The sequence below is a fragment of the Prionailurus viverrinus genome, chromosome B2 (assembly GCF_022837055.1).
Source record: "Prionailurus viverrinus isolate Anna chromosome B2, UM_Priviv_1.0, whole genome shotgun sequence".
Classification (NCBI taxonomy): Eukaryota; Metazoa; Chordata; class Mammalia; order Carnivora; family Felidae; genus Prionailurus; species Prionailurus viverrinus.
The window spans coordinates 49,326,376-49,350,350 of record NC_062565.1 but is presented as its reverse complement, the minus strand read 5'-3'; the positions used below and the strand labels follow the sequence as shown (position 1 = coordinate 49,350,350).

At 37.8% G+C, this 23,975-nt stretch overlaps 1 protein-coding gene across 6 annotated transcripts in view; it reads left to right on the top strand.

The window, feature by feature from the left end:
- PKHD1 (PKHD1 ciliary IPT domain containing fibrocystin/polyductin) overlaps positions 1-23,975 on the top strand; it is a 490,229-nt gene that overhangs the window by 450,086 nt on the left and 16,168 nt on the right. For all 6 annotated transcript variants that reach the window (XM_047860172.1, XM_047860173.1, XM_047860170.1 and 3 more), the window contains 2 exons: positions 4,468-4,626; positions 9,580-9,702. In XM_047860172.1, coding sequence (XP_047716128.1) covers positions 4,468-4,626; positions 9,580-9,702 — 282 coding nt within the window. The remainder of the gene's footprint in view (positions 1-4,467; positions 4,627-9,579; positions 9,703-23,975) is intronic.

The following is a 23,975-nucleotide window of genomic DNA, read 5'->3' as shown; positions in this document are numbered from 1 at the left end:
TCCCCAAGTATGTCTTTTAAAAAGTAACATGTTCAGAGCTGGATAATTTATCCCAGATTTGTCCAATTATTTGAAGGTCCTTTGTCCTTACATTTCCTCTGTCCTTAAATTTCCAAGACTAACTAAATATTTCATCAAGATTAAGGAGTAAGTTAGAAAGCCAAATGTAAAACATGGTGGATCTCAGTAACACTTGTGATTTTGAGCCGTCTGTAGTGTTCCCATTTACTAGACGGCTACTTTATTTTAGGTTTCACTGTAACTTGTAAAAGAGGCTGAGGAATTATCTTGAGAAGTTTTTCTTTAGTATTTCTCCTTAAATTATTCTTCATAATTCTCAAAACCAAGACTGAGGTGAGGGTCTGTCAGAATGAGCTTTACAAAGTTTACATTAGAAGAGAACAGATGGAAGATAGAAAACAAATATTTTAGAAGAGTAAATCATTACTCCTATTGTAGAACTATAGAAATGGAGGAACTGAGAAACTAGGTCTGACCAAATGTGTTATAGGATCCTCACAAGTCTGTCTAATATGTTGACTCGTCCAGCTCACGTGTTCATATCTGAACGTCCTGAGACACTGCCAAGAGTGAAGGGTTTACGTGTTTATCCCACTGACTTCCCACCCTGCCTTTCCCCATTCATTAATACTACCGTGGTCTAGCTGTGCTTTCTCTGAGCATTCCTTGGAGCCAGGGAGTTCTTAAGGGGTCCTCGGGGACTACTGGGACCTAGGGACCTAAGGATGCCCCTTACCACCAAATCCAGAGAATCTTGGCTTGTAGTTGCTATTTCCGTGCCTGGAATACTCTTTCTCCTGAAATGCACAGGGCTCATGCGTCATTCCACTCAGGTTTCTTCCAAAGGTCACTTCCTCCAAGAGGCTTTTTCTGCATCACTCAGTCTATGCCACCACCATTCCCAACCCTGTCCATCTCCAGTCTTTCTCTGTCTGCCAGCCTCTCTCTGGTCTCCTTTACAGCACTTACTGCCACCTGGCATCAGGGTATCAGTGCATTTGCTTGTTCATCCACTGCCCATGTGCTCTGTCCCCTATGAGAAATGACATTCCAGAAAGGACAGGAATTCTGCTTAGTTCAGTACTGCATGTTCAGAGAGTAGAAAAACTTGGCACATCATAGGCACAACTATTTGTTTATGAGTAAGTGAAGACATTGAGATTACATCTAAGATTACACTTTTGCAATGTTCAGCTACTGGTGGGCTCTACCCTTAGACCCAGGTATTTCTCTGGGCTTATAAGCTAGCATCACTGACTTCAGCCCCTCTTCCATTCTTTGTTTTCTAAACACTACCATGTCCTGATCTTCTATATCCCACTTGGTTCATGTCACTTCTCAGCTCAGAGTTTTTCCTTCTGTGACACCTCACTGCCTTCAGAATATAGTCAAGAGCCTTACAGCTGACATTTACTGCCTACCAAAATTTATCTCAAATGCTTCCCACCATTAATTCCCAGTGTTTTTCAACACTAATTTCCTAAACAATTTTCTTTTTTCTCCTTTATGCATTTATTTGTTCAGCCTTCAAAGATCCACTTAGATACTCTCTCTGTTGAGATGCTTTCCATGACCACATTGATGGAAAATATCCCCCTCCAGAGTAATTGATTGGTCTTATTCTGTTGGCATGTGTCACATTCTGATTTGTATAACAAGTGTTTGTACATACATCTCATTTTATTTACTAGCTTGTAAATATCTTCAGAATGAGAACACTTATCCACTTAGCAAAGTAAACAATTACTGAGCAATCATTGGAAAATGGATAAAAGAATGAGGAATTTTGTTTTACTTGTGCAAATCCCCAGTAAAATCTATTCCCCCGTCTCTGGCCTAGATTTATCTTATTCACATGCTCATAAAAAGCAACTAATTAATAACAAACAAGCCAAGTATGTCTCAAGTATAAGATGTACACACAGGAGAACCATTTCTAGCTAATTTGGTTATGGTAGCTTTGGGACTGAGTCAGCCAGGAGTCAAGAGACTGAAAACCTGACTGTGACTTTCAATCAAATCATCAGATTCAGCCCAAGGAAAGCACAACAAAGAAAAACACAATGTTTCCTAGAGTAGGAAAATAAAAACTCTGTTTTTTTCCTGTGCTATTTAGATAAAAGCAGAAGTTTGGTATTGGTTGGTTTGTTTTAAATGTGCTACTTAAAAATCGTTGGTTAGCACTAACTCATGTCCATAGGCAAGCTTTTTTTTTTTAACTTTTCATTTTTATATTGAGGTGTAATTGGCATATGAGAAACCATACATATTTGAAACATACAGTTTCATAAATTTTGATGACTATAATATTCCCACAAAAACATCGCCACAATTAAGATAATGAACATATCTATCACCCTCAAAATTATAGGCAAAATTAAAAATTATTCTATTTAAATAACATACAGTATTTCTATATGTTTTATCAATTCAAATGCATTAACAGATTCATGTAATCACCACCACAATCAGGATATATAACATTTCCAAAAAATGGGGCACCTGGCTGGCTCAGTTAAGTGATCAACTCTTGATCTAGACTCAGGTTGTGATCTCATGTTGGTGAGATTGAGTCCTGCATCAGACTCTGTGCTGACAGCACTGAGCCTGCCTGGGATTCTCTCTCTCCCTCTCTCTCTGCCTCTCCCAACTGGTGCAAGCTCACTCATTCTCTCATAACTAACTAACTAACTAACTAACTAACCTCCCTTATTTTATTCCTCAGTCCTCACATTCTCCTTTCCACTACCACTAATCTCTAACAACTACTTATCTGTTAGTTATCTCTATCATTTGGTCTTTTCTACAATGTCCTATAAATGGAATCAAAGTATGTACCCTCTGAAGATACACTTCTCTCAGTATAATGCCTTTGATGTTCAAACCTGTTGTTACTTTTTTATTAATAGTCTTTCTCTTTGTTTCCTTCCTCCTTCCTTCCTTCCTTCCTTCCTTCCTTCCTTCCTTCCTTTTTTCCTTTCCTTTCCTTTCCTTTCATTTCCTTTCCTTTCCTTCCTTTCCTTCCTTCCTTCCTTCCTTCCTTCCTTCTTCTTTCCTTCCTTCCTTCCTTCTTCTTTCCTTCCTTCCTTCCTTCCTTCCTTCCTTCCTTCCTTCCTTCCTCTCTCCCTCCCTCCCTCTCTTTCTCCCTCCCACTCTATCTTCCTTCCTTCCTCCCTTTTCTTTCCTTTCCTTTCCTTTTTTCTCTTTCTTTCTTTCTTTCTTTCTTTCTTTCTTTCTTTTTCTTTCTTTCTGTTTCTTTTATTTCTTTCCCTCCCTCCTTTTTTCTTTTCTTTTTCTTTTTCTTTCTTTCCTTTGCCTGCCTGCCTGACTTTATTACTTCCTCTCTCACTCCCTCCTTTCCTATTTTTGTTCCTTATTATTTTTCCCCTTTTATGGCTAAGTAGTATTTCAATATCTGGATAAACCATAGTTGGTTTATTCATTTCTGTGTTGAAAACACTGGGGTTGTTTCCTGGTTTGGGTGATTATGAATAGAGATACTATAAACATTTATGTACAAATTTTTATGTGTATAAGCAAGCTTTTATTTATTTTTTAATTTATTTATTTATTTTGAGAGAAAGCACACACATGCACTTGTAGGGGAGAGACAGAGAGAGAATCCCAAGCAGGCCATGCACTGTCAATGTAGAGCTCAATGTGGGGCTCAAACCCATGAACCATGCGATCATGACCTGAGCTGAAACCAAGAGTCAGACGCTTAACTGATTGAGCCACTCAGGCACCCCAGCTTTTAATTTTTTAGAATTTTTAAAGCTTTATTTCAAAATTATTTCAAAAATAATAATGGAGTGAGAACCAAATTTTTCATTCTATTAAAGGATTTGAGATGAATTCTTAGAAAAATGCTGTCTCTAAAGGAAGTTGCCCATTTTCCCCCAGCTTCATAACTAAAGTGGCTCTATCTATTTGCCACTGCCCTCCTCCCACTTTTCCAGATAACAAAATTCTCATGGACATTAGAAATTCTCTTGGCTCCATGGTAGGAATCCCCATTGCTCTGTTTTGATGTGTTACATGCCATTTTTTAAATAGGATACATATGTCAGAGCAAGTGATTTCACACATTCTAGAGCTGAGAGCATTTCTGTTCTAATTAGTGGAACATAAGAGTGAAATTGAAATTTTGCATTGGGGGAAAAGGTAAGTCTGAGAATAAAAGGGGAGAATTGGAAGAATGTCCCCTCAGCAATGGAGAGAATTGGAAAGAACAATTGTATGTTATTGTTGGAATTGGATTCTTGTAGTTCTTCAGATATGCGGATCTTAGATTTATTATTGGTTCATTTAATTATTTAATTCAATAAAAATTTATTGGACCTACTAAGTGGCAGGTATTATAAACATATCTCTTCCACAATATTTTTATCCTATGAGCATCTTACATCTTATTAATATGTTATCATTGGGATTTTTTTTTAACAGGGGCCAATTTTACAGCTCGATCAAAGTCATTCGTTGTCTCACCTGCAACCATGTCAGAGAAGTCAACCATCATCTTGGCTGTTTCCCTGTGCTCAGTGGCCTCATGGCTGGCTCTATGCTGTCTGGTGTGCTGTTGGTTTAAGAAAAGCAAAAGCAGAAGTATGTAGATTGTTTTTCAGTATGAAAATATCAGGGGAGGTGGAAATATCATCATGTATACTCTATTAACATTTCTTTTACTTTCCCCAAAGAGAAATTTTTATGAAACTGCAACACAGTATACCACATGGAACCAAATTATTCAGTTCATACAGTAGAGTCAAAGATTGCCTAATCTTAAATAATAATAGCAATAATAATGGAAGCTCATGCTTATTGAACATTCACCATGGGCCAGGTTCTAAGTACTTTATACACATGAATTTATTTAATCTTTACAACATCCTTATGAAGTAGGTACTAAATACTATATCCGTGTTATGGAGATGGACCATGAGGTACAAAACAGCTAACTAACTTGCCCAAGGTCACACAATCAGGAAACAGCCAGCCAGTGTGGCTCCATACCCCACTCTCTCTCAAACACTATGTTCCCCTGCCCAAGTAATCTTCCAAAAAGTAAGTTCAAGACTCAGCTGGGAATGCTCTCTTCTCATTCAAAAGAGGGAAGAGAATGCTTGGTGGGTTTGTTTTTTCCTCTCTAGTAGTGTGGAAATCATGTTCTTGGACATTTTTCCAGAAGCAGATCTTTTTTGTGTAGGCTGGATACATGGAGAATCACTGAAGGAAACAAGTTCTGTGAAAGAGGCTTCTTTCTTTCTTCTTTTTTTTTAACATTTATTTATTTTTGAGACAGAGACAGAGCATGAACGGGGGAGGGTCAGAGAGAGAGGGAGACACAGAATCTGAAACAGGCTCCAGGCTCTAGCCGTCAGCACAGAGCCCAACGCGGGGCTCGAACTCACAGACAGTGAGATCATGACCTGAGCCGAAGTCGGCCGCTTAACCGACTGAGCCACCCAGGAGCCCCGAGGCTTCTTTCTTTCTACTCTGCTGTTAGAGGATGAGAGATACAGGTGCAGACCGGGTACTGGATCCCTTTCTCCACCCCATCAGATGAGTGGACGAAACATTTGTGATATTAGGAGATGCTAGGAAACCAAAGTGATAGGCAAGAGTGAGTACAAAAGAGGTGAAGCAAACAGAGAAAGTCAAAATAAGCAAGGAAAGAGAACGAAGTCTGGTGCCACTACTAGAAGGTTCACAATGCTTGGATTTCCTGAGAGATGCCGGGGAGGGAGGTTCCAGGAGATGCCCTCTTTATTTTGAACCAAGCATCAGCCTGATATCTCTCCCTGTCGTGGTAGGGCTGGGCAAACTGCAAGGAAACTCAAGGACACCTTGTTTTTCTCAAGAAGAATGGGATTTCATCCTGTCCACTATGATTTGTTGAATGCAAGTTGTCTTTGCTTTAAAATCTAACGGAGTGTGTGTGTGTGTGTGTGTGTGTGTGTGTGTGTGTAGAGAGAGAGAGAGAGGGAGAGAGAGAGAGAGAGGGAGAGAGAGAGAGAGAGAGAGAGCGAGCGAGAGAGAGAGAGAGAGAGCTAAGCCCACCAGGTATGCTGGGACCTCCCACTAAGCTCTGCTCTGCTCACCCCATCTCTTCCCTTTTGTTCCTCAGCTATCGAGGAAGATTTTCCTACCATTACTAACATGTCATTACCTCAGTATCCTCTTTTTTGCTTTTTCAACTATGGACACTTTTTGCTATATTAAATTCCCACATTTTCCTGACTGGATGCAGACTCCTAACTTTCTTTACAAAAATGTAAAGAGATCATGAGGAACTTTATGAAAAAAATGTATAGTAATTAGCAATGGGTGTGGGGGGTGAAATGCACGTAATCAGTTCCATGAGTAATTTGCATTTTCTGCTTTTTATTTTCTTTATATCTTCCTTATAACATCCATTAGTTTAGTATAAAAGGTATCATTCCCCATCTTCATCATGGGACACTATTCTCTGATTCAGCTGCACAGTCTGTGTCAACAGATTACAAAATTTTGATCTCAGGACCTTGTTACACGCAGTAATTATTGAAAACTCCAAAGAGATTTGTCAATGTGTGTTCATCTACTAATATTTCCAAATTAGAAATTAAAGGAGAAAATGTAAAATTTACTTATTTAGTTTAAAATACCAATAATTGGGGGCGCCTGGGTGGCGCAGTCGGTTAAGCGTCCGACTTCAGCCAGGTCATGATCTCGCGGTCCGTGAGTTCGAGCCCCGCGTCAGGCTCTGGGCTGATGGCTCAGAGCCTGGAGCCTGTTTCCGATTCTGTGTCTCCCTCTCTCTCTGCCCCTCCCCCGTTCATGCTCTCTCTCTGTCCCAAAAATAAATAAAAACGTTGAAAAAAAAATATTTTAAAATACCAATAATTGGGGCACCTGGGTGGCTCAGTCAGTTGAGTGTCTGACTTTGGCTCAGGTCACGATCTCGAGGTTCGTGGGTTCAAGCCCCACGACTGGCTCTTTGCTGACAGCTCAGAACCTGGAGCCTGCTTTGGTTCTGTCTCCCTCTCTCTCTCTCCCCCTCCCCTGCTTGCTTGCTCTCTTTCTTTCTCTCTCTCTCAAAAAAAGTGAATAAACATTAATTAAAAAATATATATATAATAATACATGCATTATATGTTAACATAATTAACAGTTTTTTTTTTTAATTTCAAAAATGATGTTTGGGGGCACCTGGGTGGCTCAGTCAGTTAAGCATCTGACTCTCGATTTCAGTTCAGGTCATGATCGCACAATTCGTGAGTTCGAGCCCCATATCAGGCTCTGTGCTGACAGTGCAGAGCCTGCTTGGGATTCTATGTCTTTCTCCCTCTCTTCCCCTCTCTCTCTCTTAAATAAATAAACAAACAAACAAACAAACAAACAAACAAAAAACATTTCTTAAATGATGTTTTCAAATATAGATAATGACAAAAATGGCACTTTTATAGAACTCTTTAATGTCTGCTTAAGAAAAGTCAGCATTGGGTGCCTGTGTGGTTCCGTGGGTTAAGCATCCAACTTCTGCTCAGGTCATGATCTCGTGGTTTGTGGGTTAGAGACCCATGTCAGGCTTTCAGCTGACAGCTCAGAGCCTGGAGCCTGCTTGTAATTCTGTGTCTCCCTCTCCCTCTCTGCCCCTCACCCTCCTCATGCTCTTGTCTCTCTCTCTTTCTCTCTCTCTCTCAAAAATATATAACCATTAAAAAATTTTTTTTAAAAAGTCAGCTGGATTCTCTTAACAGCTTCTGTATTATATTTGCTGCAATGTATTGTTTTGACTGAAGTATATGAAGAAAATCCAGCCTCACAAAGATACATAGTAGAAGGGGAAGAATATTTTAATAGCCTTCATAGATAATTGCAGATAATCCTATTTCATAGTACACCCAAACTGGCCAAGAGATGGTTCCTTAAAGGTACATCACAATGTACTCTTATAGTCTGTTACATGAAAATTAATCTATCATATACTTTGAGTGGAGACTTACCCATGCATGATTTTGAAGTATGTGTTAGCTATTTGGAAAATATTGTTTCACTGAGTTACAAAGATGTTCCAAATGCTAATATATTGCATTCTGCAATTTTTTAAAAACTTCATTTGTTAATATCAATATTAAACTTTAAGAATTAGAAATATGCAATATTTGTAGTTGATAGAAGTCAAAAATTCTAAATCTCTCATGAAAGCTTGAATTTTATCACTGGCAACAAATATTATCAATTGTTTCATACAAGTTACAGACTCGCTTCATTCACTTAAAAATCTGCCAGATACCCCAGAATGAATAGCCAGAATCTGTCTTTCGTTCTTCCAAGTTATTTTAGTCTAAAAATGGTGTTACATGAAAAAAAATCAGCTATTTGAGCTACACTCAATCACAAAAGTGCTTTTCCTTGAGAAAAAATGATCATATGCCGTGGCCTGACATTACATTACAAATTTATGTGTTTATCCTCTGCTATCCAAAGTAGAATAAAAGCTCTATAAGATCAGGTACCAGATCTTTATTACTCATTGTCTTTCTATTGCTTAGAATAGTTCCTGGCATGAACAATGTAAATATATTTTTGATTAGTGTAGTTAATAAATAAGTGAATAGAATATAAACATCTCATCAGTCAAAAGTAGATTCTTCAAGGTACCTGGGTGGCTCAGTCAGTTGAGTGTGTGACTTTGTCTCAGATCATGATCTCATGGTTCCTGTGTTCAAGCCCCGCTCAGGGCTATGTGCTGACAGCTCAGAGCCTGGGGCCTGCTTTGGATTCTGTGTCTCCCTCTCTCTCTGCCCCTCCACTTCTTATGCTCATATGCACTGTCGCTCTCTGTCTCTCTCTCTCTGTCTGTCTGTCTCTCTCCAAAAATAAATAAAACATTAAAAGAAATAGAAGTCTTCAGTCAAAAGCACACACAATTTCATGAGCTCTGTGGATTGTACCCATGTCAATTTCCTGGTTTCGATACCATATTATAGTTATTTGGGTTGTTAACAGTGGAGAAGGCTGGTTTAGGATGCATGAACCCTCCCTTATATTTCCTGTGAATCTATCATTATTTCAAAATAAAAGGTAAAAAGAGTATTGTAACATTCCATACCAGCTCTGTCCAGTAAAAATATAACATGAACCACAAATACGAGGCACATGATGTAATTTTCTAGTATCCTCTTAATCTATCAAAAGTTATTTCAACATGTAATAACTATAAGAATATTAGGTATTTTACAGTTTTTCAAAATCAGGTGTATATTTTGCACTTACAGCACATCTTAATTTAAGCTAGTCATATTTCAAATGTTCAGTAGTCCTATTTGGTGGCTAGTTTTACTGTATATGGCTACTGAACCAACCTTAAAGTTGCTGGTCAGTATATGGGATTGTATTTCATTATTCCTTAAGCTCTAAATACATCATATGAATTCTATTGCATGTGTATATCACAATCATTTTGTGAGGGCATACAAGAGGAACACCTTACCCCTTAGGGCACGTTTGCAAATAAAAAATGTCATTTCATCTAAAAAACAAGAAACATTCACATTTTTTTCATTATTCTAGAAATAAAAAGTGGAGATATTTCTGAATTCCAGACTAATGGTCAAAAGAATCACATCCACATCTCATCCAAACGCCAAGGATCACATGTAGAGACTGAAAAGGAAGACGCCATGATGGGAGAAGGTAAGCTTGGACAATGGGGATGATTTCCACAACAGAGACCCATCGTGGATGAGCTGTGGCCTCCCTCTCCACATGGTTGTTAGTTTCTGGATCAATTTAGTTGTTAGGCCCTTCTTTATTCTTTGTTACTTCTTCTCAAGGAAATTACACCCAAATACAGGAATATACAAGTCCATCTGATTCACTCAGCTATTAACCAATTATTCAAGTTGACATTTATAATTTTTTCTTAGTAGATGATAATTGGTTTAACATTTGAATTTGTTACATAGAGAAAGGGAAAACTAAAGCATAGGCATATAATCTTTCCCTTAGCTATTGCAAAGCTGCCAGTCTGGCAACATTATTGAATTTGGGAAATAAGACAATGGTGTTGCCAAATACCAACTATGCAAATTAGGCTGAATACAGAACCCTTAAAAATGAGTCAGCTCTATGAAGCTCTGCTTTGTTGTTTTGTTACTTTTAGCAAAATGCATTATTTGCTTACATTGCACATTATGCTAGATGATTTTGCTTGTTATATTTCTATATTACCATTGGAATTGGTGCCAAGCAAAGAAAAGGTAAGCATTTATTCAGACCAATGATTTTCCTTTCCCCTTCTAAGACACAGAAAACAGGAGGACAGTGGGTAGAGCACAAGAGGGATTTGCCAAACATGGATATGGTGGATGAAAAATATTCATATAATTTTTATGAATCTGAAACATTTTGAAGTATACACTCTAGAAAGAGTAATATTTGTATTTATTCTAAGGAATAGTCAATTATCATATTTTCTGCTTGAAAAAAAGAATATGAATTTTAATGATTATGAGTACCATGTTTAACTAAAATGTAGCAGTTCAATGTTGTTCTACCTCTAGTTCAGCAAACTCTGGCAAGTGTATGTGTGTGTGTGTGTGTGTGTGTGTGTGTGTGTGTGTGTTGTAGATATCAGTTTGTTTGCCTGTTTGTATTTTTTCTCATGGAGGAAATGAAGTTAGTTTTTTAGAAATGTCCCAACAAATTAGCCAGCCATACTTCAGCCTGGACCTATGCCAGAAGGCGGAAGTAGGCTTGGAGTGGGTAGGTGTGAGAAGAAAGAAGATAGAAAAGGACGGGAATTTTTTCCAGATTCCATCTAAGACCACTTTGTTTGGTTTCTAGAAACCTCTTGTCTATATTATTGCATGTAAATTCAGCATAAGTGTTTGAAAAGGCTCATGTGAATTCAGCACTGTGAAAAACAGCATATTTAGCCGCATTCTTAAGCAAACAGCAAGAGTGATGCTAATCTCCCCCTAATCTAATATGGCTATCTACATGAATCTCCGTTACCCTACTTAAATTAACTACATTAAGCAGTCCACAATGCCTGGGTGTTTTATTAAGGAACATTTTTTATCTGGTGGCTTATTAATAAATTATCAGGAATGAGATAAGGGACAGGGTTCCTGCGGAAAAGTTTAGATTGAAGAGACGGGAGTATTAGGGGCCATTTTATTAGGACATCCAGGTTAAAAATAGAAAGATGTGTTCTCCAAATCCTCCCTTAGGGACCATAGCAGATTTGTTTCCTTATTCCCTAAGCTATGTCCAAATCTGAAGAGCATCAATTCCAAGGCAAGTAATGAGGCATCTCCTATTTTCTTCAGAAATTATTGCCAGCTACAAAACAACTAATTGTTGCAAGCTTTAAATAAATTTGGTTTATTTCAGTATTTCCGTGGCACTTTAGTTTCCTTTTTCTCTCTTTTTCTAAACTTTTGGCCTTTGCAAATAAAGGAATTGGCTCTGTCTCTCATAAGCACACTGCATTTACTAAGCAATACCATAGCACTAAAATTATTCAGCTGGTGGAACTGTTTCCACCATCCAGTATATTGAGACTGTAAACTCATCATGTTAGGGCTTTTACCAAAAATTGTGTGGATATAACAGGGGTGGCGGAGAGTTACACTGGGGGAGGAAGGGAGTGGTGCATATATCCCTCATATTTTACCATTACCAGCCAGACATATAGAGCCATCTGAGTCAGCTTATAAAATTCATATTTGTGCTAGTCACTCTGCTAGTTAGATCTAATGAATTCTCAAGTTAGTTGGAGAGGCAGAAGAATGGGACAGTTCAGAGCATGAAAGCCAGGAGTCAGGCAGACTGAATTTAATCCTGACTCTCCTGTTGACTTGCTTTGTGGCCTCAAGGAAGTCAACTATCCTCTCTATGTCCATCAGCTCCCTCATTGGGAAAGTTGCTATAATAACACTGCTCACATTTATGGTTGTTGTGCTGATTAAGTGAGTTAATATTACTAACGTGTGCAGAGCAATTCCTGGCATATTGTATGTAAGATATATATGTGTTATTTATTGTTGGTTCTTGTTATTTAAGACTCAGAGCCTTCAAAGGCATGACTCCTTCCTATCTTTGTAACCTTACTTTGCAATTCACCTTTATGCCCACTGCCCACACTCACTACACTAGCTCACTCCTCCTCAGGTGTGTCTAATACCTTCCCACCCATTTCCCTGCACACTTTCTCCCAGTTGGATTGCTTATCTTCACCTGTTAAAACCTCCTGAAGCTTTTAAGCACCAGCTGAAAAATGTTTTTGTTTTGTTTTGTTTTTTTCTCATAAAGTCTTTCCCAGTCCCTCCTACTTCAATGAAAATGAGTACTTCCTCTTTGGGTTCCAAAATATTAAATGTGTGCCTCGATGGCAGTATTTTTTCATTTTTTTTTTTGTTTGCTTGTTTTTAAGAATTCATTATACATAGATGGCTCTCTGTTCCCATAGGCCAGTGGTTCTTGAGAGGCTAGTTTTGGCCCCCCAAATAGAGTGGCCACCTTATCCTGGTTTTCCCAGAACTTTGCCAGTTTTAAAAATCAAAGGCTTGTGTCTCAACAACTCCCTGTATCCCAGACAAATGGGGACAGTTAGTCATCCAACCTCCAGAGGACATTTGCATTGTTGTCAGAGTTGTCACAGGGAGGGGGGACACTACTGACATCTAGTGAGAAGACATTAGGGATACCATAAACATCTTACAATGCACAGGACCACCCCACAGTAAAGATTATTTGGCTCAAGATGTCAATAATGCCAAGGCTGAGAAACCCTGGAAGAAGCTATTGTCTTTGTAATATGTTGATGAGAGATGCTGGAATGGCTTACTAAATGTAGTTAGATTATGTTTCCCGATAAATATTGGATAAGTATTTATTTGCCTCCTGATATTTGTTTAGTACTTTATTTGATTTTCTCTGTATAGTTAGTTGCAGAGAGGTGATATCTGGTCCCCTGTCTTTTATGAGTGTGCAATTTGGTTGGGACACAAGAATAATATTTTGGGTAAAATGAAAGAACAATTCTAGGCAACAATTAAGTGTAAAGCAATCACAACAAACAATATGTATTTGATGAACGTGTAAGGATTGGAGATAATTCCCCAAGAGTGAAAAGAATATCACTATCTTAAGTTACATGTTTAGTCCTTCAAGCTCCTAAATCATATCACACTGTTTCAAATCCCGTTTGCTAAGTGCCTGGTTGTCCAGTTTGCACACACTCAGGTTTACAGAAATGCCAGGGAGGGAGTCTAGTTTTGCCTTGTCGAAGCTCCATTTTGTATTATTCCTTCTCAACTGTTCCCTTCCTCCCCTAATTTGGTTAACAGGGAGCAGATCTCCCAGGTGAGACACCTCAGAGTTCTCTTTACCTCCTGGTGCTCCCCATACCACCCTGTGCCCTTGCTCACCAAGTTTGAATAACAACACCACTGTAACCTCTTTGGTTTCCACCTTCCCCTATATTGTTTCACAGATGTATCTTCACTTCAGTCTTAGTTAATACACCCATTATAGATGTCCACTCCTCCTGTCCTTCTTTTCTCTCCAGGACAACACTCCCCATACACAACTTCTCCCAGCTTCAAAATGACATTTTCCAATGTATCTACACACCTAAAGTCTCTACTCCTTCCAATCCCAGATCAAATTCAGTTTCTCCTTTTTTTTTTTAAGCTAGAATAAATAATCCCCTTGTTTGAACTTTTATAACACTTCCCTCTTGTTCACTTAACACCTTTTATATATAATATAGTTATGGGTGTTCATGTAGTTCTGATCTTTTTGAATAAATTCTGTATATTTTCTAATTCCAGCAGCACTGTTACCATAGGGTATTAGGATATTAGACTGCTTATAATTATTGTTATTGAGTGAATGGTGAAAGCAAAGATGAAATGAGACCTGTTCCTGCCCTTCTCCCTTTCTAGAGAAACCTGGATTCCAGCAGTTTTTTCAACTGCTGTAAAAAAGCCCCCTTATTTTTCTAAAAGAGATGCAGAAAGTTTATTCAGGTTCACAAACAACAGGATCATGACTGTACGTCTTTGGGGTCCTACCAATTGGCAAAATGTGACTGACTTGCAGGCAGAATGCTATCTAGTGCCACCTTAGTTTCCTTGCTATTGCCTTTGTCTTTGTGTGACTGCTACTGCTGCAGACCCCAGTGCTCCCTTCTCTAGACATTGCAGGTCTTTGGCCACTTTTTTTTTTTTTTTTTTTTTTTGTGAAACCTCTGTTCCCAGTGCTGGGAACTGAAAATTCATGAAAAAATGGCAAGATATTATGGATTTGTGACTATAATCATTAACTTCAAGGTTTTATGTCTACCACTTTAGGGTCCTATTGACTGTATATGGTGTATTTTATGAATATTAAATAAAAAGGACTGTGAATTTACCTTTGTAAGTACAGACCTATAAGAATGACAGGGAGAGGGAAGAAGAGAGCTGGCCACAAGATGTCCAAAAGCAGGGAAGACCAAAACAGCTCTGGACTAAAAATTGTCCCACATTCCCAGGAAAGTAGAACTATATTTGGAAATTATTAATAAATAGCCTGCCCATGTCATATAATTAAAAATATATGAACATCTCCTAATTTAAAAATGTAAATAAAATCTAGCACTTAATTCCTTAAGAAAATTTTTAAAATGGGAATATTTTTTAAAATACCAAGGGTAAGAGACTTTCAGCTAAATAAGATGGAGAGTTCCAATGTTCTCTGTAAGCAAGATCCAATATCATGTTTAGCAAGGGAATATCAGAAGAGGTACTACTCACATTAAGATAAAACAAATAACTCATTACCACAACTTTATAACATATTTTAGAATGCTAGGAAATACAATATAAAAAAAAACTAAGAGAATGTTAGAGAAAATACATGATTGTAGATGATATAACTGTTTAATACTAACTTAAAAGATGTAACCCATAAATGCTATAATTTATAAATAATTTGAATTGCTTACACAAAAATTATGTTGGTCTATGCAAAAATAATATTGTATAAGCCAGTGGCATACAGTTAGAAGGCATATTGAAATGCATAATAGTGACTAAAGATGATGCTGTCTTGGAAAACAATGTTAACAAGAGGTATATTAGACTTTTATATAAAAAATAAACTATATTGCATAGTTTAAAGAGCAGACTTGATTACATAGGGAATTGCACCATGTTTCTAATTGGATTGAGTAATATTGCAAAGAAATCAGTAACTCCTAAATTAATTTTGGTTTAATGCAGCTGCCATTATTTTATACTGAGAACATCATGATTCTAAAGTTCTTCAGATAATACAGAACAATGATACAAAGCCAATTTTTTTTATTTTTTTATTTTTATTTTTTTTTACATTATTTATTTTGAGACAGAGACAGTGTGAGTCGGGCAAGGCAGAGAGAAAGAATCCCAAGCAGGCTCCACAGAATCCAATGTGGAGCTCGAACCCACAAAGTTGTAAGATCATGACCTGAGCCAAAACCAAGAGTCAGACACTTAACTGAGCCACCCAGGCCTCCCAAAGCTAAAATTTTAATAAGAAATTGAGTTTAGGCAGTAGGGATGGGTAGCTCAACCAGAGAAATAATATTTATGTTACTATTTTCAGACAATATAATACTGACATAAGCATATATGCAGATGTTAGTTCAAATAAATGAGATATAGATATTAGATATATAAATGTAACATGATAAAAGAGATAATAAAAATAAAACAACTGTTAGTCTTTAAATGGGGTTAGTAAATTTGACTGTTTACAACATTTATCAATCTAGACTCACACTTCAAAAATTATACCAAAGTAAACCCCATATGGATTCATGAGTGAATTCAGGTTCACTAAAACATATCCACTGCTAGAATATTATAAACAATAAATAAACACTCATGATATAATTTGGAATTAAAGGCATTTTTCTCTCATATTTTTAAAATTTCCATAGCTTATTTGCAATGCATTATTCAAAACATATGATAATTTTTCTCTTCAAGGAAAAAATCTAATGAATCTTAATTGTTGCATATACCTTCTTAAACATGTAGGCAGAACTGCTGCCCTGATTGACAAATGAGAAACCAAAGTGGAGTACATTCTTTTTTTTTCCCACTGTTAATATGTCTTCTTTTTTTATGTTTTTTTATTTCTATAATTTATTTATTTTTTATAATTTACATCCAAATTACCACCTAGTGTAACAATGATTTCAGGAGTAGATTCCTTAAGCCCCTTACCCATTTAGCCCATCCTCCCCGCCACAACCCCTCCAGCAACCCTCTATTTTTTTCTCCATATTTAAGAGTCTTTTATGTTTTGTCCCCTTCCTGTTTTTATATTATTTTTGCTTCCCTTCCCTTATGTTCATCTGTTTTGTCCCTTAAAGTCCCCATGTGAATAAAGTCATATGATATTTGTCTTTCTCTAACTAATTTCGCTTAGTATAATACCCTCTAGTTCCATCCACGTAGTTGCAAAGAGCTAAGTTTAATTCTTTTTGGTTGCAGAGTAATAATCCATTATATATACATATATATAATATATGTATATATATTGTATATATATGTATATATACATACCACATTTTCTTTATCCATTCATCCATAGATGGACATTTGGGCTCTTTCCATACTTTGCCTATTGTGGATAGTGCTGATATAAACATTGGGGTGCATGTGTCCCTTTGAAACAGAATACCTGTATCCCTTGGATAAACAGTAGTGCAATTGCTGAGTCATAGGGCAGTTCTATTTTTAATTTTTTGAGGAATCTCCATACTGTTTTCCAGAATGGCTGTACCAGTTTACATTCCCACCAGCAATGCAAAAGAGATCCTCTTCCTCCGCATCCTCGCCAACATCTGTTGTTGCTTGAGTTGTTAACGTTGGCCACTCTGACAGGTGTTAGGTGGTATCTCATTGTGGTTTTGATTTATATTTCCCTGATGATGAGTGATGTTGAGCATTTTTTCATGTGTCTGTTAGCTATCTGTGTGTCTTCTTCGGGGAAGTGTCTATTCATGTCTTTTGCCCATTTCGTCACTGGATTATATGTTTTTTGAGTGTTGAGTTTGATAAGTTCCCTATAGATTTTGGATACTAAAACTTTATCTGACATGTCGTTTGCAAATATCTTCTCCCATTCTGTCAGTTGCCTTTTAGTTTTGCTGATTGTTTCATTGACTGAGCAGAAGCTGTTTATTTGGATGCGGTCCAAATAGTTCATTTTTGCTTTTGTTTCTCTTGCCTGTGGAGACGTGTTGAGTAAGAAGTTGCTGTGGCCACGGTCAAAGAGGTTTTTGCCTGCTTTCTCCTTGAGGATTTTGATGGCTTCCTGTCTTACATTTAGGTCTTTTATCCATTTTGAGTTTATTTTTGTGTGTGGTGTAAGAAAGTGGTCCACGTTCATACTTCTGCATGTCGCTGTCTAGTTTCCCAACATCACTTGCTGAAGAGACTCTCTTTATTCCATTGGATATTCTTTCCTGCTTTTCAAAGATTAGTTGGCCATATGTTTATGGGCCCATTTCTGGGTTCTCAATCCTGTTCCATTGATCTGAGTATCTGTTTTTGTTCCAGTACCTAACTGTCTTGATGATTACAGCTTTGAAATATAACTTGAAGTCCGGGATTGTGATGCCTCCTGCTTTAGTTTTCTTTTTCAAGATTGCTTTGGCTATTTGGGGTCTTTTCTGGTTCCATAAAAATTTTAGGATTGTTTATTCTAGCTCTGTGAAGAATGCTTGTGTTATTTTGATAGGGATTGCATTGAATACTTACATTCCTTTGGGTAGTATTGACATTTTAACAATATTTGTTCTTCCTATCCAGGTACATGGAATATTTTTCTTTCTTTTTTTTTTAGGAGCGTTCTTCAGTTTCTTTCATAAGCTTTCCATAATTTTGCATGTATGGATTTTTCACTCTGTTTAGATTTATTCCTAGGTATTTTATGGTTTTTGGTGCAATTGTAATGGGATCAATTCCTTGATTTTTCTTTCTGTTGCTTTATTATTGGTGTATAAGAATGTGACCAATTTCTGTGCATTGATTTTATATCCTGCGACTGCTGAATTCATGAATTAGTTCTAGCAGTTTTTTGGTGGACTCTTTTGGGTTTTCCATATACAGTATCATGTCATCTGTGAAGAGTGAAAGTTTAGCCTCCTCATGGCCGATTTGGATGCATCTTATTTTCTTTATGTTGTCTGACTGCTGTGGCTAAGACTTCCAATACTATGTTGAATAACAGTGGTGAGAGTGGACATCCCTGTCTTGTTTCTGACCGCAGAGGAAAAGCTCTCAGTTTTTCCCCATTGAGGATGATATTAGTGTTGTGTCTTTCATATATTCCTTGTATGATCTTGAGGTAAGATCCTTCTATCAAGGTTTTTATTAAGAAAGGACTTTGTATTTTGTCAAATGTTTTCTCTGCATCTATTGAGAGGATCATGTGGTTCTTGTGCTTTCTGTTACTGATCTGATCACATTGATTGTTTTGTAAATATTGAACCAGCCCTGCATGCCAGGTATAAATACCACTTGGTTGGGGTGAATAATTCTTTTAATGTATTGTTGGATTTGGTTGGCTAATACCTTGTTGAGGATTTTTGCATCCATGTTCAGCAGGGAAATTGGTCTATAGTTCTCCTTTTCAGTGGGGTCTATGTCTGGTTTTGAAATCAAGGTAATTCTGGCTTCACAGAAAGAGTTTGGAAGTTTTCCTTCCATTTCTATTTTTTGGAACAGCTTCAAGAGAATAGGTGTTAACTCTTCCTTGGCTGTTTGGTAGAAATCCCCTGGAAAGCCATCTGGCCCTGAACTCCTGTTTTTGGGGAGATTTTTGATTACTAATTTGATTTCTTTACTGGTTAAGGGTCTGTTCAAATTTTCTATTTCTTCCTGTTTCAGTTTGGTACTTTATATGTTTCTAGGAATTTGTCCATTTCTTCCAGATTTCCCATTTCATTGGTGCATATTTGCTCATAATATCCTCTTATTATTGTGTTTATTTCTGCTGTGCTGGTTGTGATCTCTCCTCTTTCATTCTTGATTTTATTTATTTGGGTCCTTTCCTTTTTCTTTTTGATCAAACTGGCTACGGGTTTATTTTGTTAATTCTTTCAAAGAGCCAGCTTCTGGTTTTGTTGATATGTTTTCCTTTTTGTTTGTTTGTTTTGGTTTTTATGGCATTGATTTCTGCTCTAATCTTTATTATTTCCTGGTTCTGCTGATTTTGAATTTTATTTGCTGTTCTTTTTCCAGCTCTTTAAGGTTTAAGGTTAGGTTGTGTATCTGAGACCTTTCTTCCTTCTTTAGGAAGGCCTGGATTGCTATATACTTCCCTTTTATGACCGCCTTTGCTGTGTCCCAGAGGTTTTGGGCTGTTGTATTATCATTTTCATTGGCTTCCATGTACTTTTTAATTTCCTCTTTAACTTCTTGGTTAGTCCATTAATTCTTTAGTAGGATGGTCTTTAGTCTCTAAGTATTTATCATCTTTCCACATTTTTTTCTTGCAATTGATTTTGAGTTTCATGGTATTATGGTCTAAAAATATTCGCCGTATGATCTCGATCTTTTTGTACTGGTTGAGGGCTCATTTGTGTCCCAGTATGTGATCTATTCTGGAGAAGGTTCCAGGTACACTGGAGAAGAATGTGTATTTGCTGCTTTAGCATGAACTATTCTCAATATCTCTGTTAAGTGCATATGGTCCAGTGTGTCTTTCAAAGCCTTTGTTTCCTTGTTGATTTTCTGTTTAGATGATCTGTGCATTGTTGTAAGTGGGGTATTGAAGTCGCCTATTATTATGGCACTATTATCAATGAGTTTCTTTATGTTTGTGAATAATTGATTTATATATTTGTGTGCTCTCACATTTGGAGCATAAATGTTTACAATTGTTAAGTCTTCATGGTGGATAGACCCCTTATTTTATATATATATAATGCCCTTCTCCATCTCATCATACAGTATTTTAAAGTCTAGAATGTCTGATATAGGTAGGGCTACTCTGCTTTCTTTTGTTAACCAATAGCATAATAGATGGTTCTCCATCCCTTACTTTCAATCTGAAGGTGTCTTTAGGTCTAAAGTGGGTCTTTTGTAAACAGCATATAGATGGATCTTGTTTTCTTGTGCATTCTGTTACCCTATGTCTTTAGACTGGAGCATTGAGTCCATTGACGTTTGGAGTACTGAAAGATATGAATGTATTGCCATTATGTTGCCTGTAGAGTTGGAGTTTCTGGTGGTGTTCTCTGGTCCTTTCTAGTCTTTGTTGCTTCTGGTGTATTTTTTTCCCTGTCTTTTCTCCCCTAACAGAGTCCCCCTTAAAATTTCTTGCAGGGCTGGTTCAGTGGTCATTAACGCATTTAATTTTTGTCTGGGAAACTTTTTATCTCTCCTTCTATTTTGAATGATAGCCTTGCTGGATAAAGAATTCTTCACTGCATATTTTTCAGATTCAGCTCATTGAGTATATCCTGCCACCCCTTTGTGGCCTGCCAAGTTTCTGTAGATAGGTCTGCTGCAAACCTGATCTGTCTTCCTTTGTAGGTTAAGGACTTATTTCCCTTGCTGCTCTCATGAGTCTCTCCTTGCCTGAGTCTTTTGTGAATTTGACTATGATATGCCTTGTTGATGGTCGGTTTTTGTTGAATCTAATGGCAGTCCTCTGTGCTTCCTGGATTTTGATGTCTGTGTCTTTCCACAGGTTAAGAAAGTTTTCTGCTAAGATTTGCTCACATAACCCTTCTACCCCTTTTTCTCCCTCTTTACCTTCTGGGACCCCTGTGATTCTGATGTTGTTCCTTTTTGATGAGTCACTGATTTCTCTAATTCTTAAATCATGCTTTTTTCCTTAGTCTCCCTCTTTTTTTCTGTTTCATTGTTCTCCATAAATTTGTCCTCTGTATCGCTGATTCACTGCTCTGCCTTATCCATCCTTGCTTCTGTGGCATCCATTTGAGATGACAGCTCAGTAACAGAATTTTTCCATCCTGATTAGCTTTTATCTCTGCAGAAGGGGATTCTAATCTGTTTTCAACCCCAGCTAGTGTTTTTATTATCGTGATTCTAAATTCTGGTTCAGACATCTTGCTCGTATCTGTGTTAAGTCTCTGGCTGTCATTGTTTTCCTCTTCTTTCTTTTGGGCGAATTAATATAAAAACAATCACATAAAGGATGCTAGGGGTTTTCTGGTCTGGTTGTTGAGCTTGATAGATGAGAGAAAAAAGGGAATGGTAACAAAAGGAAAAAAAAGGAAATGTTTGAAAATTTGAAAAAACTGAATACAATGAAATAGAATAAAATGAAACATGGAAGTAAAAAATTAGAATTTGAAAAATTTACATAAAGGTAAAACATATAGTAGAAAAAAATTAAAAACATTTTTAATAGAAATAGAAAATAAAAATATTCTACTTCTCTTTCTGTATTCAAGAATAAGAAAAGGGAAATTGAATAGATGGACCAGCAAACAGATTGACGTACAATTGAAATACATCAGTTTTCCCTAGAAGTTGAACTATGAAGCACTTTATAGTCCATAAACTAATCAGGCAGAGAGACTTGTGTTCCTGAAGAGTGAGGTTGACCCAGTTAGGTGAGACTTAGTGTAATGGCTCTGTTTTCCACTAGATGGCACTGACTAGCTTACTTGGTGGATTGTTGTGGTGCCTATAGGTGTGTATGCGCATGCGCGGGAGGGGTGAGAATGGCGTCACCCAGCTACCTAGTGTCTAGTATCAGAATTCTGTGCTCTCCTCAACCAGCAATTGTGCATCCCTCCTTGGTATCTAGCTTCCATCCACTCCGTGCTTTTACACTGTCCGTGACCCAGCCGTCAGGTTGCCATGCAGCACCTCCCTCCTGAGTTTTATCTCAGATGCAGCTGTGTTTCCCAACCCCTCAATTTTGAGGGACTGCACATTTGACCTGCTCAGACCTTCTGGGGGAGAGTCTCACTGAGCAATGGCCGGCTGCTCTGCCCACATCCAGGAACGTTTGTGGGACCATGCTGGTGCCAATGCCTAGAGACTGTGGCTGGGTGCCAGCCCACCCCAGAAAAAGTTTGCATGATCGTGTAGCAGCATCATTTCACAAATTATGGAAAATCACAAACACGTCTGGAGCCAGGCTTTACACTTAATGTCCTTATTTGATCACCAACGAATGTGTTTGTTATCCCAGGTCCACTTTGTCCTTTGCCTGTGGGGAGGCCGCACAGCCTCTACCAAATATCCTCCCAGCAGGGGAACCGCCTCTCCCTGTGTGGCCCAAGGACCTTGCTCTCCACTCCTGGGGATTAACTCTTCCCACCAGAGTACCACCAGGTATCGAGCTGTGGAGTTTGACTCTGCACGCCCCCTGCCTATAGAGTCTTAATAGAATTTAAACACTCTCCTTTCTCACTTTTTTTTTTTCAGTCCCTTGTATACTCTTTCTTTTCTCTCCAGCTGCTTTTGGGCAGGAGGGATATTTTCCATACTCTCCTGCCATCCCCATCCTCTCTCTGCAAGCAAAAACAGCTCCCTGCCCTCAGTGGCTTACTCCCCGAGTTCCCCTCTCCACGCCATGTACTTGCTGAGTTCTCTGGTTCAGGTTGTGAAGATTTGAGGATTAATACAACAGTTTTCTAGGTGTGCAGGATGGTTTGGTGTTATCTGGCTGTATTTCAGGGATGAGAGAAGCAACAAAGCTTCCATGCTGTTCCCCCAAATTGGTCCCTCCCAGTTCAAGGGTAGAGTACATTCTTTATGTTGCTTTTTCAGTTGTCCATCTGCCTCAGACCCTATTTAGGCTCCAAGATCCATGTGGTTATATTAAATCTTCTATGCTGAATCCAATTCATCCAACACAAACTGCAAGACATAAAGACTGGGCTGGGAAAATATGAGCAGTGAGGGTAGTGGGAGAGTGAGGAGAGATTCACTCTTAACGTTCCCCTTGCAAAAGAAGCCAGTGAGTAGTACCCACACAAATTTAAAACAATCATAAGCACACCGTATATTTTTTGCCCAAGAAAGTTTTGGAAGACAAAGGAGGTTAAGAGTAGCTGGAAAAGTTATAGCTGACTATGGTGAACCTGAAAGGGTCCAAAACCATGTAGTCTACCTTTTCATAGATAAGTGATATATGTTCCTGTATTTTATTCCTTTTTTCCAGAAGCTTGGTAAAATCCACCAATGGGACTCTATGTGGCATGGAGGGGCAATTTGAAATCTTATCTTTCCATTTTAATGGGGACTCAGCAATAAGGTGGAGGTAAAGGGGAGACATGCCAATTCATATGTTTTGCTATTCACTAGTCTTCCTTCCCTAAAACCCAAACTTTCAGCTGAATGCCTTAGGACACATATCTGCTATAAATTCATTTTTTATCTAATTTGTCTGAGATCTAAGCTTCCTGTGGCGTTCTGAGATCAAAGGATCTGATTCCTTCTGATGTCAGCACTGACATATAATGTGTGCTGACTTAGTTCTGTCTATAACCTCACAGTGGGAGGCGGCCAGCCTCCCTGGGCACCTTTACACAGTGCACTTTCATTTTGACTAGGGAGCCTGTCAGGTATATTGCTGATTGGAGCTTCCATGTAAATAATTCATGGGAGATTTTTAAATGTTTTGGGCCTGTAAAGGAAAGATACACTTGTGTTAGTCTTTTATGAATAGATGCTGACTTGAAGAACAAGGGGGAACAGATTTCCAATGACCATCTTTCAAAAACATGATACCAATATCTTTAATGGGTTGAAAATAGGTGACTTGTTGTGTTTGATTCCTCTTGTATGAAGTGGTATTGGTTTTACCAAAGAATAAAAATTCAAAGCCCTGTTTTTCCTTTAATAAATTGTCAGGTAGGAGCAAACTTAATATTCTTGTTCTTTGGTTAGTTGCTCATCTCAATAAACTACGTCTTTTCCTCCTAGTGG